We start from the raw sequence: 26,240 nt of genomic DNA, 5'->3' as shown, positions 1-26,240 counted from the left end.
AATGAGTGTATAGAAGATGGAGGACTAGATGGTTGGGATGGATGGGTGGGTGGGCTGGATAATGGGTGGTCAGATGGATGGATGGGTGGATAGATGGATGATGGGTGGGTGGGTGGGCTGGATGATGGGTGGTTAGATGGATGGATGGATGGATGGGTGGGATGGTTGATGGGTGGTCAGATGGATGGATGGATGGATGGAGGATGGATCCTGTTGGATTTGGTGTGAACTGATTTCAGTAGCTGCAGACATCATGGGTGTATTGTATTTAGTTTATTGGACACCATTCTCTCCAGTCTCTACAAAAGACATCTGAAAAGAGATGGCAGCAACCCATTAAACTCAAGATAATTGTTAGAGAAGCCACTCGTCAAGTACATAAGTGACCTTGGTGGGCCCTTCCTTGGGAACAGCTACCCACAGAAGTTAGCAGCCTGGGGCCCAGAGAGGGGCAGGAGGGAGTGGAAGATGATCGCTTCTGTCTGCCCTGGCAGCTGTACTGTGGCGGTGTACAGATTTCTGTACGTGTACTGTACATGTTTCTCTGTATGTGTGTTTCTGATGACCCTCTGCTTATACTCCTAGGCCCGAGTAATGGCAACTATTGGAGTGACCAGGGGACTTGGGGACCATGATCTGAAGGTGCATGACTCCAACATCTACATAAAACCATTCCTGTCTTCAGCTCCAGAGGTACCACATGAGGTTTTGGTTTCTATTGTGTACAGTAAAATGTTTTCTACGTTATTCCTCCCATGACTCACATCCCATTTCCAGACAGTAGCCAGCTGGGGTCACATGTGTTTCTGCGGTATGTCCCATGGCTGCTGCTTTTCCCCACTCCATTCTCTCATTGAGTTTCCTGCTTCCCACCCTCCTCGCCTCCTGCCCAGATGGCTGCATAGCCCCCTAGCGGCATCTCTTGCCTCCTCAATCCAGCCCACATATTACCATCAGGCCAATTTTCCTAAACAACTGCTCTGACACCTGTTTACTCAGAAAGCTTCAATCACACTCCAGAGCTCAGAGAATAAAGCCCAGACTCCTTCATGGAGCATTCAGAACTTATTATAATTTGGTCTAACTTAAAAAAAAAAATCTGATCTTTGTCCCTGTGCACCAGCCAGAATGAACTTGTTACTCCTTGTATATGACCTTCAGTTTCCCCGTATCTGCTCAGACTATTGTTTTTGCTTAGAATACCCTCCCTCCCATCTCCAAACATCCAAATTCTTTTTCTTTCTCTAGGGTTTAACTCAGATGCTTCTCCTGCTTCCCCTTCCCCAACCACAAGTCATGTCTCCCCTGCTCCAGATGCACACAGAGCGGCTGCCTCTGCAGTGTTTCCGCTTTCTGCCTGACGGCATAGCAGCTCACGTGTGGGCTTTCTCCCCTCTTGGATTTTAATTGCCTGGAAAGCTTTTATCATTCAGTCAATGTTTGGAGGAGTTGAAAAACAAGGTGTCATATATTTGGTTAAAATTTTTTCTTCTTATAATTCAGGAAACAAGTTCTGTTTTAGGTTATATTATTTAAAAAAGATTTTGCTTCTGAATTATAGAAAACTCTAAATAGTAGTCGTTTAAGGGTATAGTTTTCTCACAGAACAAGGAGGCTGGAATTTGGTGGCTGTTTATGGTGGTGTGGCCCCTCCAACATGCCAGGGCTGGCACCTCTGCTTTTTGTCCTTCGTGGTTGTAAGATGGAGGCAGCAGCTCCAAGCATCACAGTTTCTTGCCAGGCAGGAAGCAGGGACAGCCTGTCTGTCCCTGCACATGCTCACTTGCGTCTCGTTGGCCAGAACCGTGTCATGTGACCACCTGTAGCTTGCAAAGCAGGCTTGAGGAGAGAGAAATGTTTCCAGTTTCTACAGCAGAGGAGAGCCAGGGAGGTGTGAGTTGGGAACCAGCCGTGTTTGCATGCTGTGTAATTAATGGTTAAAGCAGTGCCTTGCTCCGGAAATGCCCAGGATGTTTAGACAGAGCCCCAAGGGTAGGTGCTGTGTTCTTAATGAAGGTTCTTTCTGTTGGAGGAGACAGAAACCCACTCAGGCTGACTCCAAAAAAGGAGGTGTTTATTTTAATAATATCAGAAGAGATGTTTATGGTGTCCACAAGAAGAACCCTTGGACAGCCAGGCTTTATTGGAGGGAAGGTGGTTCTGGAATCAAGGCAGCCTTAAGAACCCCAGCAGTGGGAGTCTGTCCACCTGCATGAAGTCATTCTGCCACTGATGTGACCCGCCACCTTCCATATGTCTCTGCTACCAGACACCCCAGTTTCTCCCTCTCCCAATTGCACATTACCAGAGAGGACTCCCCTTGGACCAGCTTCCCCTTTCTGCTAGGTCACCAGTGACTTCCCAGCCTGTAGACTGCCCCTTCAGGTTGCACGTCCGCTCCAGAACCGCCCAGCAGACACCCGGGCGCACCCCCTTGGCAGGGCTTGGAACAGGGCTAGTTCCTTCAGGGTCCTTTATTCCTGTGGCCGGCATCCAACAGGCATCCTGCAGCCACAAGAGGTTAAGAAGCTACTGAGAGGGAGATCTTTAGTAAAGAAGACAGCACGTTTCCTGGTATCACCCAGGATTCCGAGTGAGGTCGGCTTGGTGAGAATAATAATCACCGTTTGCAAGAGCCAGCAGAAGTCTCTCTCATAGCAGTTGTGCATGCTGACAACCATTACGACATAAAGTGTGCGAGGTTCCCTAGAAGCTGGTAGATCCCTGTTCCCTCTATTCTGGCCAACGAAAGGATCCCTGAATAACTGCTGAAACCCCTCCTGGCCAGAGAAAACCAACTAGACTCATGGATGTCTGTATTCTCCACCTTGGGAGAGAGGCATTTATCAGGCATATTAAATAGTACTGTCACCTTTCTACTTCCCAAAATGGACAGATGAAGTGTGACTTCCATGGGGGGTCGGGGGAGATGTCTCAGGAAATCAGTTCAGCATTTTGCTCCTTAAAGTAGAGTGAAAACCTTCTCACCCTGTACCCTCTTCACCTCCAACACACACTCTCTCTCTCTCTCTCTATGTATAAAGTGAGGAGTTTGGGCTTTCAGGAGAATGATATCTATGCAGATAGGTTATAGATCTTCCAATCACTGAGCTTCTGTGGATCCCAAGAAGAGACTGCGTAGGTTTAAAACTTGGGCCTGTATGGCAGACTCCCCAAGGACTGATGAAAAATCCCATTTGGCTGATCAGAAATTTCATTGCACCTGTCCAGAGTGATGCTAATTTGCAGGGAAATGGGTTGGTCGTTTCCGTGTTGGTGAGGGATGGGGTTGGATTGAAAAGGAAACTGGCAACCTCTGGAAAAATTTAAGTGCTCTTAGGAAAGTTGTAGAGTTGAATGAAGTGTGGAGTTTTTATAATAACAATAACAAATAACATTTATTAACTACTTAGGCCAGGCCAGACAACATACTTTTTTTTTTATATATATATGCACAGCATCTCATTTAACTCTCACAACAGCTCTGTGAAATATGTATGATTATTATACCCATTTCATAGATTGGGAAACTGAGGCCCGAGGAAATGAAATAACTCCCCCATGATTGTACAGTTATTAACTAGCAAGATGATTCTTGTACTCAAACTTGTCCAGTTTGGTCTGGCTCCTTAGGGGACAGAAGCTGAGTTCAAGGAAATTTCTTTGGACAGTGTCCGAGGGACCCACTGAGCACAGGTTCAAGGGGCCCTGAAGAGAGTACCTTTGTCTTGGGACCTTAGTGACCAGAGTTTCTCAGAGAAATGTGGCCAGGCTCAGACTGAAGTTGTAGGAAATGATGGTGCAGTAGAAAAAGTAATTGGGAAGGACAGTAATGGCCTTTAGCGTTTGCCAACCTAAGCCAGACAGAATTGTGCAAAAAGAGATGGCGCACTTATAATTTAGCTTAATGGGCGTGTAGTGTAGATCTCAAGATTCCTTTGCACGAGATTAAAATTGTTGTACATTTTAAATGCTTCCAGCTGGAGAGGACTTAGCTGGAGCCAGGAGAGGGGGGAGGAAGGTTAGAGGGAAGAGGGGGAGCAGCTCGGATCAGCTACAGAGGAGGAGGGCAGAAGAAAGAGCATGGATACAGGGGACCCCTCTTCGCCAGTCTTGGGGCAGAAACTCCCTTCTCCTGGGTGGTCATGGTCAAATCAGACCCTAGAGAAACAGCTAGGGGGCTTCTTTTGAGAACCCACAAAGCAAGGTAAACTTCTGTAAACCATCTAATGCAGAATAACTGACCCCCTTCCCGCCTTCGTTCCCCTACCCACCCCCCCAAGTCTGCCCCGGCTTTCTAACCGTGACTTCCTGAGAACGTCCCCTGCTGAGCTTCGTCTTTGCCAACCATGCATCTTTATTTCACATTTGGGTTCTAAATTTCAAACCCAGATCCGTCTGGTAGTTTGAATGGTCGGGGTGGAGGGGGCCTGGAATGTGATTTAGTTCTAAGAAAAAAGGCTCAAAAATCTTCTTGGAAATCAGCATTGTTCCCATTCATCATTATAGCTCCTAATTCAATTGGATGAGTTAAATGAAAATAAATCAGAACCATGTGGATCAAATTTACGTAAAAAATGCACAGGGGTTTAAAAATTAGACAAGGGTTTCTAGCCAAACACATTTTTGGTTTCGCTGAACACAAGGCGTTGGAAAAATCTCGAGTTTGCCAAAGCCGGAGAGCAACAGCCAGGTTTGCTGAGCCCCCCTTGTATCTTCTGAGGTTGAAAGCAGGGATTTCTGGCCAGGAACTGAAATCCACCAGAGGCCCCCACCAACTGGGCGCAGGCCCGTTCCTCGAGTCTGGGAAGCATCTTGACCCTCCCCTTGTCCACAGCCTCTCTGCTCCGCGTACAGCAGCCTCCCCCCGCCCCCAGCTCTCCATCCTCTTGCTCAGTGAAGTTCATCACCGCTCAGCTTTTTTATATCATCCTAAAGAGTTCAAGTGGAGAAGGAAAGAGTTTGTGAATTCAGAGCCACCCCGCACCTTCTCTTCCAGCAGCTCTCCCGCCCCGTCCAGCACACACCCCGTGTCCTCTGACTCAGGCAGCGTGGCCCGGGCCTGCAGCCTAAACCTCCAGATGTTCTGCACTCCGCGCCCCTTTCTGGCCTCCACTCCAAGACTGGGCTGTTGACTGCAGGCCCCTTTGGGCTCTTGGAAGAACAAGGTCTTTTTCTGCGTGGGGCTGGTTTGCAAACCCCACTCTGTCTTCTCAGCTGGGCTGATGCCCCCTTGGGGACTCAGTGCTCCCCTCCCATCACCAGCACCACTTTGAAAATGTCTGCGGGAAAATAATCACATGTTAAGAGTGTCTAGACACTGTTTTCTTAGATTCTGGTACCATCTGACTTTTCGTGCAAGGAAAGACTTCCTTACCTAGCCCGTCCGTCTGCACCTCTAACTCTCCAGTCTCGCTTAAAAATCACTTGTCACACACCTGTGTGTGTCAGTCATGTGGGTGGTTCCCACTGAGAAGTGTCTTGAGATTTGCTAACCAGCTATTTAAATAAAGCCAGAATTTGAAATTTACTTTGACACCCACCAAAAAAATCTAGCTTGGTAACTCATGAAGTTTGTGGTCACACAAGGGGAAGCCAACCTGCATATGTGTCAAACATTTCTTCTCATTGGAGATTATTCCTCTCCTGAAAAATAATCATTTCCCTTGAATGTTTCGGTTAAATATGCATATATCTGTTTGATTACATTAATGCATGTAAGAGGAGTTTGTTTAAAAAAAAAAAGCAAGTCCCTAGAATCCACTTCCTGACAATCTAAATCACCAGGTCTAGGGTGGGTCCTCGGAATTTTCATGTTTTTAGATAATTCTGAGGTTGTTGATCCAAGGACCACTCTTTGAATGACACTGTGGTAAGCTGTTCTTCCCTGTGCTTCAGGAACTTTACTCTTATAATCCTAAAGTGGGTTTGTGGTACATCCATGCTCCGGTCCTGGACTGCATGGTTCGTGGTCACAATGCCTGGGGCTCTGTTCCAGGCTGGTAGGTTAGCGGTGCTACACCCCTCATTCTCCCCTTGACCACAGGTCTCCCAAGGCCGGGGCTGCTCACCACCAGGACAACTGCAAGCAGTGGGGTCGACCTCACCACACGGCCGGTGTCCCGTAGCTTAACAGGGGTGACTGGGTCTCCTCTTGGAAGGCAGGATACAAAGTAACTGGCTCTCTTGCTTACTTGAGATCCCTGAAAAACTGCCATTGTGAATCCCTGAGTCCCGTGGAGGAAGGAACACACCGAGGTTATGTTCAGTCCCAATGGCCAGAAGTAGCAGCTGTAAGGATAAAGAACAGTAGTCATTTCATTATTTCTACACCAGGAGACCAGATAACTCACGGATCCTCTCAACCAGAACATTTTTGATAGTCAGTGGGGTCACCGTTAATAATTATGCCGGGAAAGCAGCACCAACCAAAACCGTCTCAGCCAAACAGGGATGTACGGTCACTCTGTGTCTGCTTCCCCCGCCTCCTAAACTAAGTGAATTTGACATGACCCGGTCCATCTACACTGCACCCATGTCCTGTCACTCACAGGCTGGGATTCCTTCTGAGCCTGATCTCTGCAAATGGGCATTTGATGAACAGAAGCTTATTCCTCAAACGACTAACGAGCTAGACTCAAGGTCATTTGTTCGCTGATTGATTCAGTGAGCCTCTGATGCAGTGGTGAACAAGCCCAGAGAAAGGACCAGATCACGGAGGCGCCCCCCACACGCACGGAAAGGAAATTCCTTCTCCGAGCTTCCCTCACTGAGTTGTAAAGTCCTGGCTTCCTGTGGAGAAAATAAAAGCCCTGCGCTTTCTCAGGGCCAGGCGCTGGCGACAACGTCAGGCTGTCTCTGTACTTCCCAGTATTTTAGCTGGTTGGGGAACTTTCAGGTATTAGATTGTATCCACCCTCAAAAGTCAAATGTTTATTTTGTCTGAAGACTCCAAAAGTAAAAGCCAACCCTCAAAAATATCTGTGGTACAGTTCAAATCGAAAGTTACACCCACAGCCAAAACAACCAGCTCCTTTTGGGGTAGCAGGAGCTGCCAGCATATTTGTCATCCTTAAATGTCCCTTGATTCATTTGCAGTCAAACGTTCTGGGGTCCTGTGGTCAGTCACAACCAGGTCTAATTCATCCTGTGACGAGAGAGTCAGGGAGCGTTAGAGCCGTAAGCCTCCCCAGGGGCCACGCGTCCTAACCCTTCATTTCACAAGGGGAGACGCTGGAGATGGGAGAGGCTCATCCCTCACCACTCCCCAGTGGAAATCCAGTCCTGCAGCCAAGCCAAACCAGGTAACGCCGCCCTCGCACACAAGTTCTCTCACGTCCCGGGGCTTTGGCCCCCGCAGTTCCCTCTACGTGCCAGGCATGGGGTGCCCAAATCCTCCTCCCTGACACTCCCCATCTCATGAATCAGTACTTCTTCATTTCACATTCCTGGCAGGTGGTCATGGGGCTTTTAAACGGGAATGAACGAAGTGGTCTTGCCTAAATACTGAGGGGCAGAGGTGGGTCTCAAAGCCAGGTCTTCTGCCACCAAGTCCAGCGTGTGTTTCACGACATCATCTAATATAGACAGAATGACAACAGAGAATCTGGGTGCAATCTTGGTGGCCTGCCAGAATGCCAGTATTGAAATAAATCTACTCGGTTTCCTGGACCACAAGGCAGTATGCTGGAGTTTTGTTTTCTTCTGGTACAAGTGCCGTGTTCAGAGCACTGCAGGTTGGCCACAGACGGTACAGAGGACTAGAATCCCTGCTCCTCTTAATTTCCACCATCTGTTGGCAGCCTTGACCTTGGGAACCACCTGGCTTTTCTGCTAAAACATGACTGAGTGTCCCGGTCACTGTCATTTCAAGTGAGACTTGGAATTGAACCCCAGATCCCTCAGGCGCACTCTTCACTCCCCTCCTCCCACCCGCTAGCTTACTTCCCGGTGCTACTGCCCCGAGATCAGAGCCATAAAAACAAACAAACAAAAAACCTTGCGGTGCACAAGAATTTGTCATTTCCTTCCACATCATCACATTTGATCTTTGTAACAGCTTTGTGAGACAGGTAGAGCAGATGTTATAATATTTATTTTTCTGTTTTCAGTTTTTTAACAATGATTTCAGGGATGAGAAAATTGAGAGCTAAAGAAAATAAGTGACTTGTCTCAAGTCCCAGGGTGGGTTCGAGGCAGAGATGGGACGTGCGGGCTCCTAAGGGCCCGGGCGGGGACGGCTCCTGCTCCCGTAGGACGCCAGGGCTCAGCTGCAGGGACCCCCCCGTCCTGCCGTGAGGACTTGAAAGGGGCAAAAAGGGTTTGGGGAATTTGCTGAGTTGATAAAGATGGGAGAGCTGTGAGGACATCCTACAGGAGCAGCCAAGAGTTGGCAAATGGAAGAATTGATGGATTCTTTTGAAAAGCAGCTTCAAGAAACAGCCTCAGCTTACTGTAGTATGAGCTCTCCAAAGAGGAAATTGAAATTTCATCAGTAATAGATCAAGGAGGCCAACAAATGTTAGCCAGACGCCGGCGGCTGAGCGCTGAGTGGACGTGCTGAATTGAAGAGTCGTTTGTCCCCGCTCCTGTGTGAAGCAGGTGCCCGGGGACGACGGGGAGGGCATCCCTAAGTGCCCTGGAGAGGGGCCTGTGTGAGCCGTCAGCACTTGGCTCATTTGGAGGCACGTTAGCTAAGAGTCTCCAGTGCCCCTGGGCCCCTTCCTGCTCCCTTCCTCCGCCAGCACCGAGCTTTTGTTAGCAGCTCCATGGAGGGCAGGGCAAGAAAAGGCAGGAGGCTGCTACTTTTAAATATCCGCGCATCACATTTTGCTGCCTGCCTGTGAGCGTCGGAGTTTACATGCTAAGGCTGCTGGATCACCAGATCGGGGGTCCTCTGAATGGATCTCATATGCTGAATTCTTTTTCTTCCTCCCTCCTTCCCATTTATTCTTTGTCTCGGCAAGTATGACTAAGTGGAATTTACTAGATCTAGTGGGATTTACTCTATGAAAGATATGGCGAGGCCCACAGAAGAAATGCAGAATGAGATCTCCAGCATCCAGAAGTTGAATTTGGGGTGGGGGCGGGGTGCAGGGAGATAAGGTGACCAGTTCTCGGGTGTTCGCTGTAAACAGGACAGGGGTCAACGTCCCACGAGGAAAATGCTTCCCGTGGTGGTTTATTACATGGTCTCCAAGTACTAGGCTCTGCGCTCTGTTCTGGGGACAGAAACAAACAGGACAACTCAGATCTTGTCCCAAGGGGGCCCTACTGCCTGGGACAGTGTTTTCAAGGCGAGGCTCCCCCGCCACTTGTAGTAGAATTACCCTTGTTTAAATAGGCTGATGCCTGGGCTCAGATCTACACAATCTGAATGTGTAAAGGTGGGCCCTCGACTCTTCAGTTAATTAGCTTAAAGAAGTCAGAGCTGGAGAATGACTAATGATGGGGAAGAGACAGGCAAGTGCAGCCAGTCTGGGGCCGATAGGTGAATACCGTGTTCCTGGATGTGGAAGGACCGTGACTGCCGAGGACCCGGGAGAGGAAGGGGAGATGGCTGCTCTTTGGGCTTTCTCCTCAGGGCTGCTCTGGCAGCAGAGGGTGGCACTGTGTCCCCCTCATCCTCTCTTCGTCACCACCACCAGTCTGATGCTGTGTCCACACATTCTTCATCCAGAGTAGTGACAGGTCCCCGAAGGAAGAGGGGGAGGCCCAAGAAGGGGCCTGTGGAGAACCGCTCACCTGTTCAGTCCCTGTCCACAAGGTGCCTTCCCGGAGAGGCCCCCCCTTAGCCATATCTTCCGAAGTGGCTCTCTGGCCACTCTCCTTAAACCCTGCCTGACTTTTCTTCAAGCACCTGCCATCTTCTGGCCTTTGTGTGTCTACCGCATCTAGTTCAGAGGTTGTGAGGGACACGGTCACTTTTGTGCACCGCAGCTGGCACGCAGTGAGCGCTCAGTAAACATGGCATGAAGGGTCCAGCAGGGCAGACGGATGCACCCCGGCCTCCTCTCTGTGCTGCTCAAATTCTGCTGCTCTCAGAAACGTCAAGCAGCTCAGGATTCCCGAGAGACCCTCCCTTTCTGGGCAGGTGGGAAGGCGGGAAGGAGCCCCTGGACGCCCTGCCCGTGCTCTCCAGCTCCCTCCAGCCCGAGGCCTTTGCGGATCACGCCTCTCCCCTCCCAGAGACGCTCTTCCTGACGCCTGAGTCCTGGGGAGCCTCAGAACCGACTACTTTTGATGTGAGTCTTCCCGGAACATGAAGAAACTATTTGAGGAACTGCACGGGGAACTTTGGGAAGGCGAGTGTGGTCTGATGGAGGAGGGCCCACACCAGCGTCGGGCAGGGCCGGGCAGGTCCCCAGCGCCCGCTGGAATCCTTTGAAGCCCTTGCCCTGGGAGGATAAGCGCGCAGTGGGCCGTCTTGCAGGGCCGTCCAGCTTTCCAGAGAGCACTCTCACAAAATGTTCTGCATTGCAGGTTAATGTACAAGACACGAGTTATAAGTGGAAACTTGGCAGAGTCCTTTGGAAATTGGCTAAAAGGCAGGAAACAAAGGGTGGCAGTAAAAAACCTAAAAGGATGTTAATTGGGGAGGGCCTCAGGGAACAGGGTTGAGACCAGCTTTTTATTATTTACATAAAAATTGCTTGGAGAATGGTATTGAAAGAGATTTCATGCTGGCTAAGGAAGCTGCATTAGAGTTGTGTGTAGACACATGAATAGTGGAATTAGGGAAGGATTCAATTTATTGATGGAACTGAAGAGGAACATTTTCTAGTATCTTCCAATTTATTAACCCACACCCATTCAGTTGGCCAGATTTCCATTTGAGCAGCGGGCAGGACAACTTCAGCTTAAAACAACTCAAATCTCCATATTTTGGGGGCCAGCAGAAAGTGCATGAAGAGATTTCGGCACCCTACACCCAGGGCCGGTCCTGAAATGAAACAGACGTTATCTTCAGCCCTAGAAATCACTCTTTTTAAAAGGAGCTGAAAGGCAGGTGGCATCTCCTATTTGGCTACAAGCATAAGATTGGGCCACCTGACATCCACATCGCCCCACCTCCCTTTACAGGTTCTATCCTATGGAGCTCAAATTATCACAGAAATTTATTGTCCATCTACCCCAGCAGGAAGCCAGCAGTCTCTCGTAAGCAGTCATTGCACACTGGACGTAACAACACAGCGAAACAGGACTTGAAATTGGGAGCCCAGAGGCGACATTTGCTGCCCTCGCTGCAGCCTGCCCGAGGGGATGGTCTGTACAGGCATCACGGAGGCCCACTGGGCCCTTGGTCTCCTTGTTACAAACTAGTCGGAATCCTCTCCGCCTTTGGTGTTCAAGGTGCGGTCCATGGACCTGCAGCACCAGCGTCACACGGGAGCAAGTTAGAAACGCAGGCTCTCAGGCCCTACCCCAGAGCTGAATTAGACTCTGCATTTTTGGGGGGTGGGTATAGCTCAGTGGTAGAGTGTGTGCTTAGCATGCATGAGGTCCTGGGTTCAATCCCCAGTACCTCCATTTAATTAATTAATAATAAATAAGCAAACACACACACACAAACAAACGTAATTACTCACCCCCCACCCCCCCCAAGAAAACCCCAACAAACAAAGAATCTACACTTCAGTAGGATGCAGCCTGATTCCCACACGGAGTAACGTCTCAGAAGCACTGCTCTGAGACACCCGGGAACCACAGAAGGTGACACAGAGGGGATCTGGTTGCTGCTATAGAGTAAAGATCGAACCACATGAGTTCAGTGGCCTGAGGACAGGACTCTGGCATTTGGGACTTCCCAGGCTGCTATAAACTTAAGATTTCCCCCCTCCTGTTTTCTTTAATTGGCCTCATAAGGCACAGCGCCTTCTCTGGAATGTAAGCTTACCCTGAAGTGAATGTGCCTTTTGAGACGATGTTAAAAGCCAGTCTGGTCTACCCCTGAGAGCTCTACCCCCCGAGCGTGGTCCCTCCGCTGGGTCATTAGCTAATTGTTACGGCCACAGGGGCGGCTTTTCATTTGAGCTCATTTTCCAAAAGCTCTGCGGGCAGGTATGAGTCCTTCTGTTGTTTTCTGCTGCTAAGTGTCGGCTGTTGGTCCGAAGGACCGGCCCTGTGGCGGGGCATCACTGGCCTGGGCAAACTTTTCTAAAATGTGGGAGGCTTGGCTTTTAAAGCTGTGGATTCGAACACTCTGTGGGCCTCTTAGAACTGTATTCTCCCTGGATCTGAGACGACATGACAGTGATTGTGATGGGACGCGGGAACAGCTGCATACACACCACCCTCCTCCTGCCCCCCCCCCCCCCGCTTCACTCAGACTTCTAGAAAATCGGATAATGAGGTGAGGTTGCTGAAATCGACCTGCCTCTGCCCTCGGCTCACGAGGTGGTGCAGGCAGGGGCTGGTTCTGTCACACTGGTAGGGAGTAGCACTGAAATCCCCAACTCCCCTTCCCCCATCCTGCCCAGGTCGGGTGAACACAGAGTTGTGGCCTGATGGAAGTAAGACTGGATTTCTATTAGCAGTAGCTTTGCTAAGGTTACTTGGTTCTTTTCCAAGAGTTGAGGTGGGTGTTGAAATATCCAAGTCATTCCAGGTACCAGAGACGAGCAAAGAAAGTTTGCTGAGACACACTTTGGAAATTGAGACCTGGCATGTGTCCTCTGTAATTTAGGCTAGATTGAGGCTCCTCAAACCTGAGTGTAGCATCAGAGTCCTGTCCTAACCTGGGATGAGTCCAGCCCCAGGGGCCTCAGAGCAGATAAGCCAAAAGGTGGCAAGTGAGTACATTAAATAAAGTGTGTCTCCTTCACCCAAGACCAGTACATGCAGAGCAGCTACTGTGGATCCTTATCTCCCCCACAGACTGAGAGCTCAGAAGGAGGGAAATCTGCTGTTCATCCTTATTCTTAGAGCACCTGGCACAGAGTAGGCCCTTCAGACACATCTGTGGGATGGGTGTGCAACGGAAGGCAGGCTGCAAGCTCCGGCTGCAACACCAGCTCCCGCTCAATCTTTTGTAAGTCATTGCTCAGCCACATCTCAGGCATTGCACTTCAGGTTTATTTCTTCCTTGTCGACTGTTAATCTTTTGGGCTCATTCACAGTTGTGTTTGGGGCCCCTTATGTCTGTGTAGCAGGTCTCCAAAGGAGGTACCTCTGGCCACAAAGCTCACTGCATCACCAAGTGCCTTACAGTGCGAAGCTAAAAACCACTGGGCTGGGCAGGAAGAGAGAAGAGAACTCAGGAGCCAGTCCGTCAGGAGGGATCACGTGCTCCCACCTTCTTAAGCAGGGGTATTCCTGTTCTTTTCAGGTAAGAATCTACGATCTCTCCAAATATGAGCATGGAGCCGATGACGTGCTGATCTTGGCCACTGATGGACTCTGGGATGTTTTATCAAATGAAGAAGTGGCAGAAGCCATCACTCAGTTTCTTCCTAACTGTGATCCAGATGACCCTCACAGGTTTGTGCATTTCTAGGATTGTGGGGTTGTTCCTCAAGCAGTCTTCCACGCTGGGGATGAAGTAAATGGTAATCGTGCAATTTTCATCATTCACGAGCTGCTGGGGACGGTTTAGTAACCAAACTGCAAAAGGGACTACCTTTCTTATGAGGGGTATTTTCACAGCCAAATGAAAATCCGTATTAAGTTAAACCTAGATACAAAGGGTACAGAATTTGATTTGTGAGATATTTCAACAGGCTGTCTTCCTCACACTGTTACTTCCTATCCTGCGAGGTGGGAATGATCCCATTTGTGATGCTCCTAAGAGTGATAGCAAATGCTTCCAGTATTGATTCCCCTCTGCTGGGAAACTTTCTTTGGGAAACATTGGGAAAGGGGAGAAAGACTGTAGTAGGGATTCATTCCAGCATGACGGCAAGGTAACTATCCTGAATAACCCTCACTGACTCAGAAATATCCAGCCCCTCTAGAGAAAGGCAGCTGCCACTTAGAACACAGGGACATAAGTCCCCCTGAGTAAAACCAGCAGAAGCAAAGGATAGCAGAGTTCGACTTGTAAATACTTCATTACTGGATATTAGCCAAAAATGTAAATAAATATTTTAACATGTTTCAGAAATGTTTTTAAAAGCTTTGAAAATACGTATAAGGACAAGAGACTATAAAATGACTGCACAGACTTTTTAAATTAGGGAATGAAATTTCTGGAGATGAAAAAATATAAAAGTAGGAACTAAAAAGTCAGCGAATTAAACAGATTGAGGCAGTTGAAGAAATACACTGGTGCACTGAAAAAGTAATCTAAATAATCCAAAATATGCTCAGAGAGACAAAGAGAGGGAAAATATGAAATGAGACTGAGACTAGGAGGACGACCTAAGATACTGTAAAAATAATTGTATAAAAGGAGATGTTACAGAAGATGGGAAGAAAAAGAACAAGCTCCAGTCCAGAATTGTTGAATGATAGTAAACTTCAGATCCAGAAAGCCCAACAGATCTCAAGCAGAAGAAATAAAAAGTTGTAAGTAGAGATTCAATAATTAAACTGAAGAACTCGAAACAAACAAAAAACATACTAGAAGAAGCCAGAAAGAAAGACAAAATAGACACATGAGAATTTAGACTGATAGCTGACTTTTTAAAAACAACCATAGGAGCCAAGATAATGGGGTTTCACCTTCCTCACTTCTCATATATTTTCCTGCAATAAATATATGAAAAAAACACTCAACTTCAACAGTCAGAGAAGTACAAATAATTAAAAACCTGTAGAACAACTGCAGATGGATTTGTGAATTTGTAGCAGGACTCTGAAGACAGCTCAGCATATGCACATCCTATACCCAGAAGCTCCACTCCTAAGTCTGTTCCCTGGAGCAGTGGTTCTAAAAGTGTGGTCACTGGGTCGGTCACATGGGATCAGCATCATCTGAAAACTCGTTAGAAATACAAATTCTCAGGCCCCACCCCAAGATCTACCAAACAAAACTCCAGTGGTAGGACCCAGGGATTTGTGTTTTAACAAACAACCCAGGTGATTCTGATGCTGTTATAATTCAAGTCATACAAAAAGATATGCACACAATTGTTTTTATTATAAAAACTGGAAGCAACCTACATATCCAGCCAGAGGATGGATTAAACAAAGAATAGAGTATGTCACAGCCCCCAAATGGAATGAACCAAAGCTGTGCTCTTCAGCAGGAAAGAATCTTAATAACACAATGTTGAGTTTAATAAGCAAGTCATAGAAGAATGCACATATTGATTCTATTTATAGAAAGTAGAAAACTAACATTTGACTATGACATATGATATAGATAATAAAATTAAAACGAAAAAGCAGGACAATTAACCTGAAATTCAGGATAATTGTTACCTTGGGAGTAGAGGTGGCAGAGGGGGATATGTGCTTGAGAAGGGGCCCACGATGAGCTGCTAAGATATTTACTGGTAATGTTCTGTTCCTTTAGTTACGTAGCAGGTACGTGATTGTTCACATTATTTTTCAGCTTTCATCTGTTACGTGTATTGGTTTGTATGTCAGCTGTGAGGCACGGTAGTCTAGTGGTTGATGGCATGGATCTAGTTACACTGCTTGAGGTTAAATCTTGGTTCTGTCCCTTCTAGACTTTGTGACCTTGGGGAAGTTTCTTAACCTCTTAGTGCCTCAGATTCCTCATCTGTAAGATGGGGATTCCAGTAGTCCTAACCTCCTGCATGTTTGTAAGTGGAGCACCTGGGATGCAGAAGCACTACTGGGTATTTGTGATTGTTATTCTATGTTTGTTGCTATTTTTATGTTTCATATATTTCATAACAACCAAAAAAAGTCCCTTCAGGAAAAACTTAAAGCTACTTATTCTTTCTAGAATTGTTTGGTGTAATTTGGCTCAGGTGCAGAGGAATGGATGGTACTGTAAACAATAAGATTCTTTTATTTGAATTTGAATGAATTTTTTTCCTGTTGAGCTATTAGTTTTAATCTGTGTTTTATATCCTGCTTGTTAGCAACATTCTCATGTTGATTTTCTGTACTGTATCATTTGCATAAAGCTTTGCAAAGCCAGCAGACAGTACGAGTGAAAAGGAACCCCAGTGCTTTTTTTTTTTTTAATCTCTCCAAGCTGGCTTGGTTTTGCTTACCAGCCCCTGTCTCTCCATGGCAACAAGTCTGCCCTCCAAGGGTGGGTAACCTATGGGCAGTGCTGTCGCTGGGCAGGCGCATGCCAGGTCAGAGCGGGTTCCTAGGTTCCTGAAACCTGTTACCTGCAGCGGCAGGGCTTACGGGGATCTCCATGGAACAGAAGGGCAGGAAAGAAAAAGGTTTTGAATTTGCCTTGCAGGGAAGATGGCAAACCAAAGCCTAAGAAGAATCCTGTATCCGAGAGATGAATGAGTGAAGGGGAAAGTTTTAAGATGGGCACAGTTTTGTTGCTAAGAGATGGAATATCCAGCTGGAGAGAGGGAAAAATTCTGGTTGGTTTTTGAAATCTTGAGGCCTTATGTGGGGGGGGTTCCTTCTTTGCCAAATGAATCCCACTTAGATTGATTATCACGGAAATATTGAGGACCTATTTTACAAGCCTGCTAGACACTGGGGAAGAATCTGTGAAGAAAACAGACCACGTCCCTGCCTTCTTGGAGTTTAAAATTTAGAGGTTACGGAAGCATACAGAAGTTACAATATGGATGATTAAGTAGACAGTACAAGGGACAGCCAAGAAAGCTTCCCTCCAGAGGGGACATCTAAACTTAAACCTGAGGAATAAATGCGTGTGCACCAGGCAGTGCGGGCTGGGGAGGCATCAGTGGGGGAGAACGTGCTGCCTTCGAGGAGCCCAGCAGTCAGTGTGGCTGGCTGGGCTTCCAGTGGGCTAGTGTCAGCGGATGACGTGTGAGATAAATGGGTCCGCTCACATCGGACCTTAAGCCCTCACAAGATGAATAAACGCGAAGACTAGCTGGAGGACGGGGAGTCTGTGATAATGATACAGACTCTGTGTGCTTCCTTCATTCTGATTCATAATCAGAAAATAGTCTGTGCAATCTGATGATGAAAACGTGAGATGTGGACTGTTTCTCTACTCCTGGGCTCCTTAGTAATTTAAGCCATACTGGGAAATCAGAGAAACTTAATTTATTTGAAACTCACGACTTAGGAATTATGTAAAACGATGTCATTCCTGTGTGTGACGTGTTTGCACGTGTCTGCGTGTAACTGGGAAGGAGGGCGCCACACTCACGCCCAGGCCTAGTGTGTCTCCTTGGGAGGCCCGTGGAGAGTTCAACACCGAAGTCGTGGCAGTGGGTTCCCTGGCGGTGCCTCCTGACGGGGAGCTGTTCTGATCTTGTCATGCAGAAAAGAAACAGGAGTAAGAGTCATCCTAATACCTTTTAGCCTGAGGCATAACTTCTGTGATGACCTTTTAGCCTGAGGCATAACTTCTGTGATGACGAAAGCCCCGCCATCATCCCTGAGGCTCTGTGAGTTCCTCCCCAGCCGGAAGGATCCACTTCCCAGCTGTGGCCAGGACCACAGGTTTGCCCGCTGAACACGCGAGTTGGGGAGATGGAGGGGGCTGACCAGGCCAGATGACTGATAGAAACTGAGAAAGGGAAGGTGTGCCCCCCAGGGTGGGCTGCCTGGGGGAGACACAGGGCAACAAGGCGAGAAGAACAAAATGTGTCTTCATCTGACACTCTGAATGGGCCTGTTTTACCTGGAGTTTTGCTGAGTTTGCCCAGTTTTGTCCAGAAATTCAGGACAGGAGGAGGCAGGACTTTAGCCCTGGGACAGGACGTACTTTCAGGTTTTGCCACTTGATTATTTGGCTTTTGTTGATGGTACGGGTAGGTTTTTTCTTTTTCTTTTTCTTTTCCTCTTCGTGGCAGCCATTCTCGACAAATTGCTAGTATTGTTGTTCCCTGATGACGTCCTTCCCAATACGAGATTTAAAACAGCATCTCCCCCTCCAGGGTGCTTTGTGAGGGAAGAGGTGATTCGGAGAAAGATGATGCTTGTGAAATCCTGACCCTCACACCGTCCTCTCGGGCAGAGGTGGGGTTCAAATGAGCTGTAGGGCCTTCCTGCCCTCAGGGTGTCTTGTTAAGTCCTTTTGCTGTTTTGAACTGTCTTGACAAAGGAACCAGAAAATTAAAAGGAGGCTTTGTGGACAAGCCAGAATGTGAGTGCAATTGGGTCTTTTCTTTCTTTTATTTTCCTGAAGTGTAGCAGAGATGATGGTTCTGCACATGCTTTGTGGGGTCATGAAATGAACCACTGAAATATACCAAGCTAACACCCTGGAGTGGGGTGGACGGAATTCACGGAGGTTGGGCTGTACCACGTGTCGCTCTCTATACTGATTCCAGTAAGATTCTTTTCTGAGGCCTAAATATCCTGCAAAATTTAAATAGGGTCCTCAGAGAAAGGCCTGGAAGGGGTCTTCTGAGGCAAAAAGTCTCGGATTGACTATCCCCTCTGTAAGGCTGGAGGTTTAGTGGTAGGTCTCCTGGAAAGACTGTTCAAAATGGAGGCAAGTATGTAAACATGCAAAGAAGATGCTTAATAATTTGTTGGGAAGAAATAAACTGAATATTACTAAAGGAGGAAGGTGTGGGCAACGCTGAGTGGACCCCAGGCCAAGGAACAGTTAACCACATGTGAAGACATGGCAGGGAGTCGCATTCCAGATGCCCAGGAGAGGCTTGGCAAGGCTTCTTTTGCCCTCCCTTCATTTCCCAAAACCTGTCTTTGGAAACCTCGTCGTGGTAACTTGGACCTAACGACCCTCGGTCCCCCTGCCATGACTGGAGGGGCTTATCACGGGGCATTACGTCTAAGCGCCAACATCCTGGAAGCTCCACGGAGCTTCTCCCTAACCAGGGAGCCTTGACAGCCGGGCGTCAGTTGTCGTGCTCCGTACCCACGCTCTCCTCAGCTCGGATAACCGTGTGCCTTGCTAAGGAAGAGCTTGTCAGTGGAAAGTTACTAGTAAAACACCCACAGCACTGACAGCAGGAAACTAATGCGGGTCTGAAATGCTCGTTTGTATCACCTTGATAACATATATGAAACTCACTTTGGCAAAAGACAAAGGTTCTTTTTCTGAAAACTTTCTGTGAGCTAGCTGAACTAATTTCTCCCTGTGCCGTGTGGTTTTGAAAAAGTATGCCTCAGATGCAAAAAGGAAGGGTTCGCCCCAGTCCCACCCTCATACCCATTACAGGTTTTAAGAACAAATGGGTGTTTTAGCTGGTGTTCCAAGACTAGATAAAATCTGCATTTTTGTTTCTTTTGCAATATTTAGCATATTCAGATCCACGGGAATGTGGAAGTCAGCCACCACCCTGCCCTTGGCAGCCTCAAACAGCCCACTGCCAGCCCCCTCTTTCCTTCCTTGGGGCCATTGGAGCAGAGCTGTGTGGCCACTTAGTTGGAACATGAGGGCATTTAAAGTGCTTGCCAGAGACGATGGAGAAGAAAACTGTTATGCCCCCTCATATTGAAATGTTGCTCTTTGGGATTTGAACTAAAATGAACCTGCACCACTTAAGAAATCAGGGAGCTGGTGCCGGGGGCCGAGAGGTGGAGGACCCCTGGTGGGTGTTCTCACCTTCTCCAGGAGGGGTGATGAGCCCTTCTTATCTGTGGCCTTGTGCCTGCTGACTCCCAGTGGACACCGTGACAGTGTTGCAGACAGCAGCTGTCATTGTTCCAGTGTCTCTGCCTGAGTGAAGTCCCTGCACAGAACCTGCTGTGAGCATCTTCAGTGGCTTCACAGCCAGACAAGGGACACATGTTGCTCAGCTCCCAGCAGTGCGCCTAAGAGGTGCCTCCTCCCAGGACAAGTTGCCTGGTTCCCAGCAAGAGAGCCCCCTCCAAGCCACCCCCAGCTACCCGGTCACCATAGATCCCTGCCAAGGCTCCGAAGCTTGGGAGAGCGTTTCTGCCTCTTAAACGTAAGAGGCCTGCTCAGAATGCAAAGAGGATTCTCTCTCCTGTTCCCATCACTCTGTTACTGCCCCGCTCCGCTCCGCAGATGGAGTCTGTCTTTAATATGCAAATATTCGGAACCCATTAATTCCCCAGTTCCTGCCACCTACCCTCCCTCTTGTAAGACCCTGTCTGTACCATCCAAATGGCAAACAGAAGTTCCCACCCAGCTAGAACTGTTGGGAGACTCAGGCATGGTTACAGCCTAAGGCCTGAAACGGACTTATTTTGACATTCCAGTGCTGATTCAGCTGTGGTCTTGTGGAAACAGACTCTCTAAAAGCTGGATGACTTCTGGCAAGACTCTTGGAGGCAGGGAGAGAGGAAATGAAGTCAGAAACAGCATTTAGGGTAAATGAAGCCACATGCAGGGAGATTTCCTCATAAAGAGGAAAATGATGGCTAACGTGTACTGACCCCTGACCTACTGGGGGCCGCTGAATGCCTGAGGAAGAGTCTCCTTTATCTTGGCGCTTTGAGGCCTGCACTGTCCTTATCCCCAGTTCACAAGCAAGGAGGGGCTCCGAGAGGCTCAGGAGTTTCTCCAGGGCTCCCAGGGGGGCCCCGGGCAGCCCACGCCCACAGCCCGAGCGCTTCGCAGGCCCCGCCGCAGAGGCGCGAGAACTAGGACGCGCCCCACACGGCCGGGACCCCAGAGGCCACTGAGGAGTCATGCTCCTGTCTCCTTTCACCCTGACTTTGGTTTCGGTGGCTGTGGAAAGAGCCCGTAGCCCCTCCATGGTCCCTCAGCCCCTCTTCCTTCGCGGCTTTCCCTCCCTTCCCCTCGGCCCGAAGCAGCCCAGGGCTCGGCCTGTCAATACTGAAGGCTTCAGCCAGAGAAGAAAAACGGTCTCAAAATACAAAACTGGTCTCCCAGGGAGCCTCTTGGCTGGGAGAGGGCGAGTAACTTCACGGCCTCCGCCCTTCTGTGACGCGGTCTGACCCCCATTCTGAAGGAGGCCGTGGGTCCGGCCCGGCCCCTCCGCGGCCTCCGGGCCCCCTTCCCTGCCTGCCGCTGCAGCGCGCCCCTCTGCGCAACCCTCCTCCCCGCGTGTTCTGTGCTTGTGCTCTGTGCCGCCGCTCCCGGCGCCCCTCGGATGTGGCTCACGGACGAGCGCCCCGGTGTTCGGCCTCAGGTCTGAGCTCGGGGAGTGCTCCTGTTGCACTGCCACATGAGCAGTCTCGTCCATTGTCACCACCCCAGGCAGCCCCTGTCAGGTAGAAACTGGAGGAGGAAGAAACGGGAGAGGAGAAGCGGTTCTTTCCCTCCAGAGAAGGTTTCTGCTTTTCTTCTGGCACCAGTCTTGATAGAAAGCAGCCTTACAAGTGGCTTCATGCCTGGGGCAAGCCGGCTCTTGACGGGGATGAGACGAAGTCTAAAGGGGGCCCCCGGCCCGGCTGAGACTGGAGCTGGGGTAAAAGCCTTCTTGAACTGATCTGCATATGAGGAGGAGCTCCCTGCACGTGGCCTCATTTACCCGAAATGCTGTTTCTGGCTTCATTTCAATACTGGGTCTCCTGCAGCATGGAGACAGGAAACCGGTCCTAGGGTTCAGCTGCACTGTTCAGTTACTGATCAGCATCTCATCAGTGCCCCCCAGTTGTCCGCGCAGGCTGCTCTCTCACAGGGGGACGTCCCGTTCGCTAGGGAAGCCGGGCAGAGAGAAGTCCTGGGCAAGTGTTGGGGGCAGTGCTTCTCGCCTTCTCCCTCAGCTTCCTGCTCAGTCGGGCCGGCCTTCCTGAAGCACGTGTGTGCATGGATGAGTGAGAACCTGATGAAACTGAGGTTCTTCGAGGAGGGGGAACGGCTGGAAGGCCCACCACGCAGGGCAAGTGTGGGGTTAGACCTCACGCCACTCCTGTGGTATGGGGATCCTAAGCCAAGAAATTCACATAAAACGTGTTCTAGAACCGGAAGAACCTGTAGTGTGCCCCCCAGTCAAGGCAAATTTAGAAACCTTTGTAGATACCCTAGGGCCTATAACTAGAAATAACAGCCTTCCCTCTATCCCCCACAAAGAAAACCTAACAGAACAGATTGAGAGGAACCTTTAACATGCACAGGTAGGACCATACGGTAAGAAAAAGGAGATGTAGAAAAGAATCAAATGCAATGGTGAAATATGTCACTGAAATAAAGTCACTCCTTGAATGGATTGAATAGTAAACTGCTAAAGTATGAATTAGTGAACTAAAAGATACTACTGAGAGATTTAAAAAAAAAAAACAGGGAAGAAGTTAAAATGTGGAAGGTAAAATGAGAAAGACCTAATAGGAGAAAATATAAAAGTATGTAGAAAAAATAAAAAATAGAGGCAAGGCAATATTCAAGAAGTTCATGGTTGAGAATTTTTGCAGAACCAGAAATAATCTCAGTCTGAAGGAGTGAAACTAATTTCCAAATAAATAAAAAGAAATCATTGTTACATCTTGGAGGAAGTTCATACCATCAACAGTAACAATTTAATAAGTGATTGATGAGGAAATACAGTGTCTTATTAAAAAAATGAAATAGGACACACTTCTCAGCGAGAGAAGTCAGAAAAGATGGAATATTATCTCCAAACTGCTAATGGAAAACAAAGGTCAATTTAGAATTCTGTACCCAAGAAAGCTGTGATCCAAGATTAAAGGCAAAACCAAACATTTTTGTGGCCCCAAAACTTGGTGAGTTTATCCCTCAAAGACCATTGTTAAAAGAATTACTTTAAAAAAAAAAAGTACTAAATATGTACTTCAACAGTAGGAAATCAAACCCAGAAGGAAGGAATGGACTTCAAAAGGCAAAGAAGTTAGTAAGTTGGTTTATTTACATTTAATATAGATTATAAATTATAATAATGACTAATAGGAACTTAAAAATAAGGTGAAATTAAAATACTAGGCAATTACATGAAAGATGAAAGAAGGCATTCTAAGATCCTTTTATTTTCCAGAGGACACAATACTGATTAACTTATATATTAAAAGCTTAAACTGCTGAAAGAGGAGAAATAATCACTTCTAAACCAGTAGAGGGAGGAAAAAGGGATTAAGAAAGCAATCAACCTGACAGAAAGCAAGAACAAAGGAAAGAAAAGCATAGTAAGAAGAAAATACAAATAAATTTTATGTGTATGCATGTGTGAATGATGGCAAAAATAAATTCAGAATAGCAGTTTTTACAATAAACAGATTTAATGTGTATCTTAATAACGACAGAGATTAGATTTTATTTTTACTAGCCATCTACCAATAACGAAATACACTTAAATGAATAGAGTTTAGAAGTCCCTCACTGCCTTGTGGATTTTATCACTGGTGAATATCAGGGTGTGAAGGTAGCATTGAAAATGGGTATTACTTGCCTAAGAGACTGGGAGCAGCATTCATTAAGGATCATGGATGGGGAAGTCCCACCTTGGAAGTGAAAATAAATTTACATTTATTGACTGTCCCTGAGTTTTAATTGGGGACTACCAGGAAAAGTAAGAAGAACTTGTACCACTTGTCATGGAAGGTCAGACATTGGAGAACTTGAAGTGTATATAGTGGTGTGGAACCCCCTGCCCCGGCCCCACACCACTGCCAAAAAAAAAAAAGGGGGAATTCAAGAAGAAAAGGCAGGAGATGCCAAGGATAAAGAAGATGGTCCACAGTGTAGCATTTGTGCTGGAGAAAGGCTGAGCAGAATGAGTATGGAGAAGAAGCTTTAGGTCAAGGTGTAGGAGGCCAGATTAGTTGAGTACTGGGCTTACTGGTAAGAGATTCAGGAAGAAAAATGGAAGTAAGAAATTGAGGAAGCAAGAAAGGAGTTCTCTCAGGGAGTTCAGCATCTACGAAAGAGAGAATGGATGGTAAACAGAAATGCAGGCTTAGGGAAGCTATCTTCGAATAGACAATAACCATTTTTAAGAATAAAACCTTACTCTTCCAGAGCCCTTGGGTTTCCTGGGTAACCTTCTTTTCTGCATGACCTAATGCTGCTTTTTAAAATACCAAAGCTAAAGGAAAAAAAAAAAAAAAAAACACCAAAGCTAATTTTGACGATTTTTTTTTTTGATACCCAAAGCCACCAGTAATAGCAGTATCAGGTGGTCTCTTGCCTTTAACTATGGACAATACTCCTATGTGATTCAGATAAAACAAGGTAGGCATTGTTTTGATTTTAACTTTTTTTTATTGAAGTATAGTTGATTTACAATATTGTGTTAGTTTCAGATGTGCAGCAAAATGATTCAGTTAAATATATTTTCCAGATTCCTTTTCATTATAGGTTATTGCAAGATACTGAATATGAGTCCCTGTGCTCTACAGTAGGACCTTGTTGTTTATCTATTTTCTATATATAGTGTGTATCTGTTAATCCCAAACTCCTAATTTATCCCTTCCCCTCCTTTCCCCTTTGGCAACCATAAGTTTGTTTTCTCTACCTGTGAATCTATTTCTGTTTTGTAGATTTCATTTGTATCATTTTTTTAGGTTTCACATATAAGCAATATCATATAATAATTTACCTTTCTCTGACTGGCTTACTTCACTTAATAAGATAATCTTTAGGTCCATCCATGTTGCTGCAAATGGTACTATTTCATTCTTTTTTAATGGCTGAGTAATATTCTATTACAGATATATTCCATATCATCTTTATCCATTCATCTGTTGATGGACTGTTAGGTTGCTTCCATGTCTTGGCTATTGTAAATACTGCTGCTATGAATACTGGGGTTCATGTATCTTTTCAAAGTAGAGTTTTCATCCTTTCCCAGGAGTAGAAATTGCTGGATCATATGGTACCTCTATTTTTAGTTTTTCAAAGAACTGCCATACTGTTTTCCTGCATGTCTGGACCAATTTACATTCCTATCAACAGTGTACAAGGGTTTCCTTTTGTCCACACCCTCTCCAGCATTTATTATTTGTAGACATTTTGATGATGGCCATTCTGACTTGTGTGAGGTGGTACCTCATTATATGTTTGATTTGCATTTCCTTAATAATTAGAGATGTTGAGCATCTTTTCATATGCCAGTTGGCCATCTGTATGTCTTCTTTGGAGAAATGTCTATTTAGGTCTTCTGCCCATTTTTTGATTTTTTTTTTTTTTTATATTGAGTTGTATGAGCTGTTTGTGTATTTTGGAAATTAACCCCTTCATTTAACCTTGTTTTCACCTCTTAGTCGTCCCATGACTGCGGGACCTGTTGAAGCCTATAGACTGATCTGCTTCTAGAGTTGCCACAGAGACCAGTCTTGAGTTCTTTTTATCTGTTTTTTAATATCTTTGAGTAACTTCTGTTTGCTGTCAGCCACCTTTTCTCATAACTTGCTATAATTTTGTCTGGTCTGCTCTTGAGCTGGGGTAAGGTGTGTTCAGCCCTAACAGATGAATCTATGAATTCACTGCCTCAGCCAGCTTTCTGAACGTTAAAGGCTAAGGTCCAGACCCTGATCATTCACCAGGATAATAAATGTCACCGGATATTGCTGGTAGCCTTTCCCTATGAAGTTATATCTCAGACATACATTTTTAAAATTTTTTTATTGAAGTGTAGTTGATTTTACAATGTTTTAGTTTCAAGTGTACAGCAAAGTGATTCAATGATACATATGTATATTCTTTTTCAGAGTCTTTTCTGTTATAGGTTATTACAAGATATTGAATATAGTTCCCTGTGCTATACAGTAGGACTTTGTTGTTTACTTTATTTACGGTAGTTTGTATCTGCAAATCCCAAACTCCTAATTTATCCCTACCACACCCACCCCCCACCCTTTCCCCCTTTGGTAACCGTAAGTTTGTTTTCTATGTCTGTGAGTCTGTGTTTTGTAAATAAGTTCATTTGTATCTTTTTTTAGTTTCCACATATAAGTTATATGATATTTGTCTTTCTCTTTCCTGATTTACTTCACTTAGTATGATAATCTCTAAGTCCATCCATGTTGCTGCAAACGGCATTATTTCATTATTTTTTATGGCTGAGTAGTATTCCATTGTATATTCCACAACTGCTTTATCCAGTCATCTGTTGATGGACATTTAGGTTGCTTCCGTGTCTTGACTATTGTAAATAGTGCTGCTATGAACATTGGGGTGCATGTATCTTTTTGAATTAGAGTTTCCTCTGGATATATGCCCAGGAGTGAGATTGCTGGATCATATGGTAAGTCTATTTTTAGTTTCTTAAGGAATCTCCATGCTTTTCCACAGTGCTTTCTACAATTTACATTCCCACCAATAGTGCAGGAGAGTGAGGAGGTTATTTAATGTATCTTGT

General features: G+C 46.7%; 1 protein-coding gene across 1 annotated transcript in view; it reads left to right on the top strand.

Moving 5' to 3' along the window:
• PPM1H (protein phosphatase, Mg2+/Mn2+ dependent 1H) overlaps positions 1-26,240 on the top strand; it is a 227,645-nt gene that overhangs the window by 196,858 nt on the left and 4,547 nt on the right. Inside the window, exons 8-9 of the mRNA XM_074374657.1 lie at positions 586-693; positions 13,328-13,479. Of these exons, the coding sequence (XP_074230758.1) occupies positions 586-693; positions 13,328-13,479 (260 nt within the window). The remainder of the gene's footprint in view (positions 1-585; positions 694-13,327; positions 13,480-26,240) is intronic.

The sequence above is a fragment of the Camelus bactrianus genome, chromosome 12 (assembly GCF_048773025.1).
Source record: "Camelus bactrianus isolate YW-2024 breed Bactrian camel chromosome 12, ASM4877302v1, whole genome shotgun sequence".
NCBI classification, from domain to species: domain Eukaryota; kingdom Metazoa; phylum Chordata; class Mammalia; order Artiodactyla; family Camelidae; genus Camelus; species Camelus bactrianus.
This window is presented reverse-complemented; position numbering and strand designations above follow the sequence as displayed.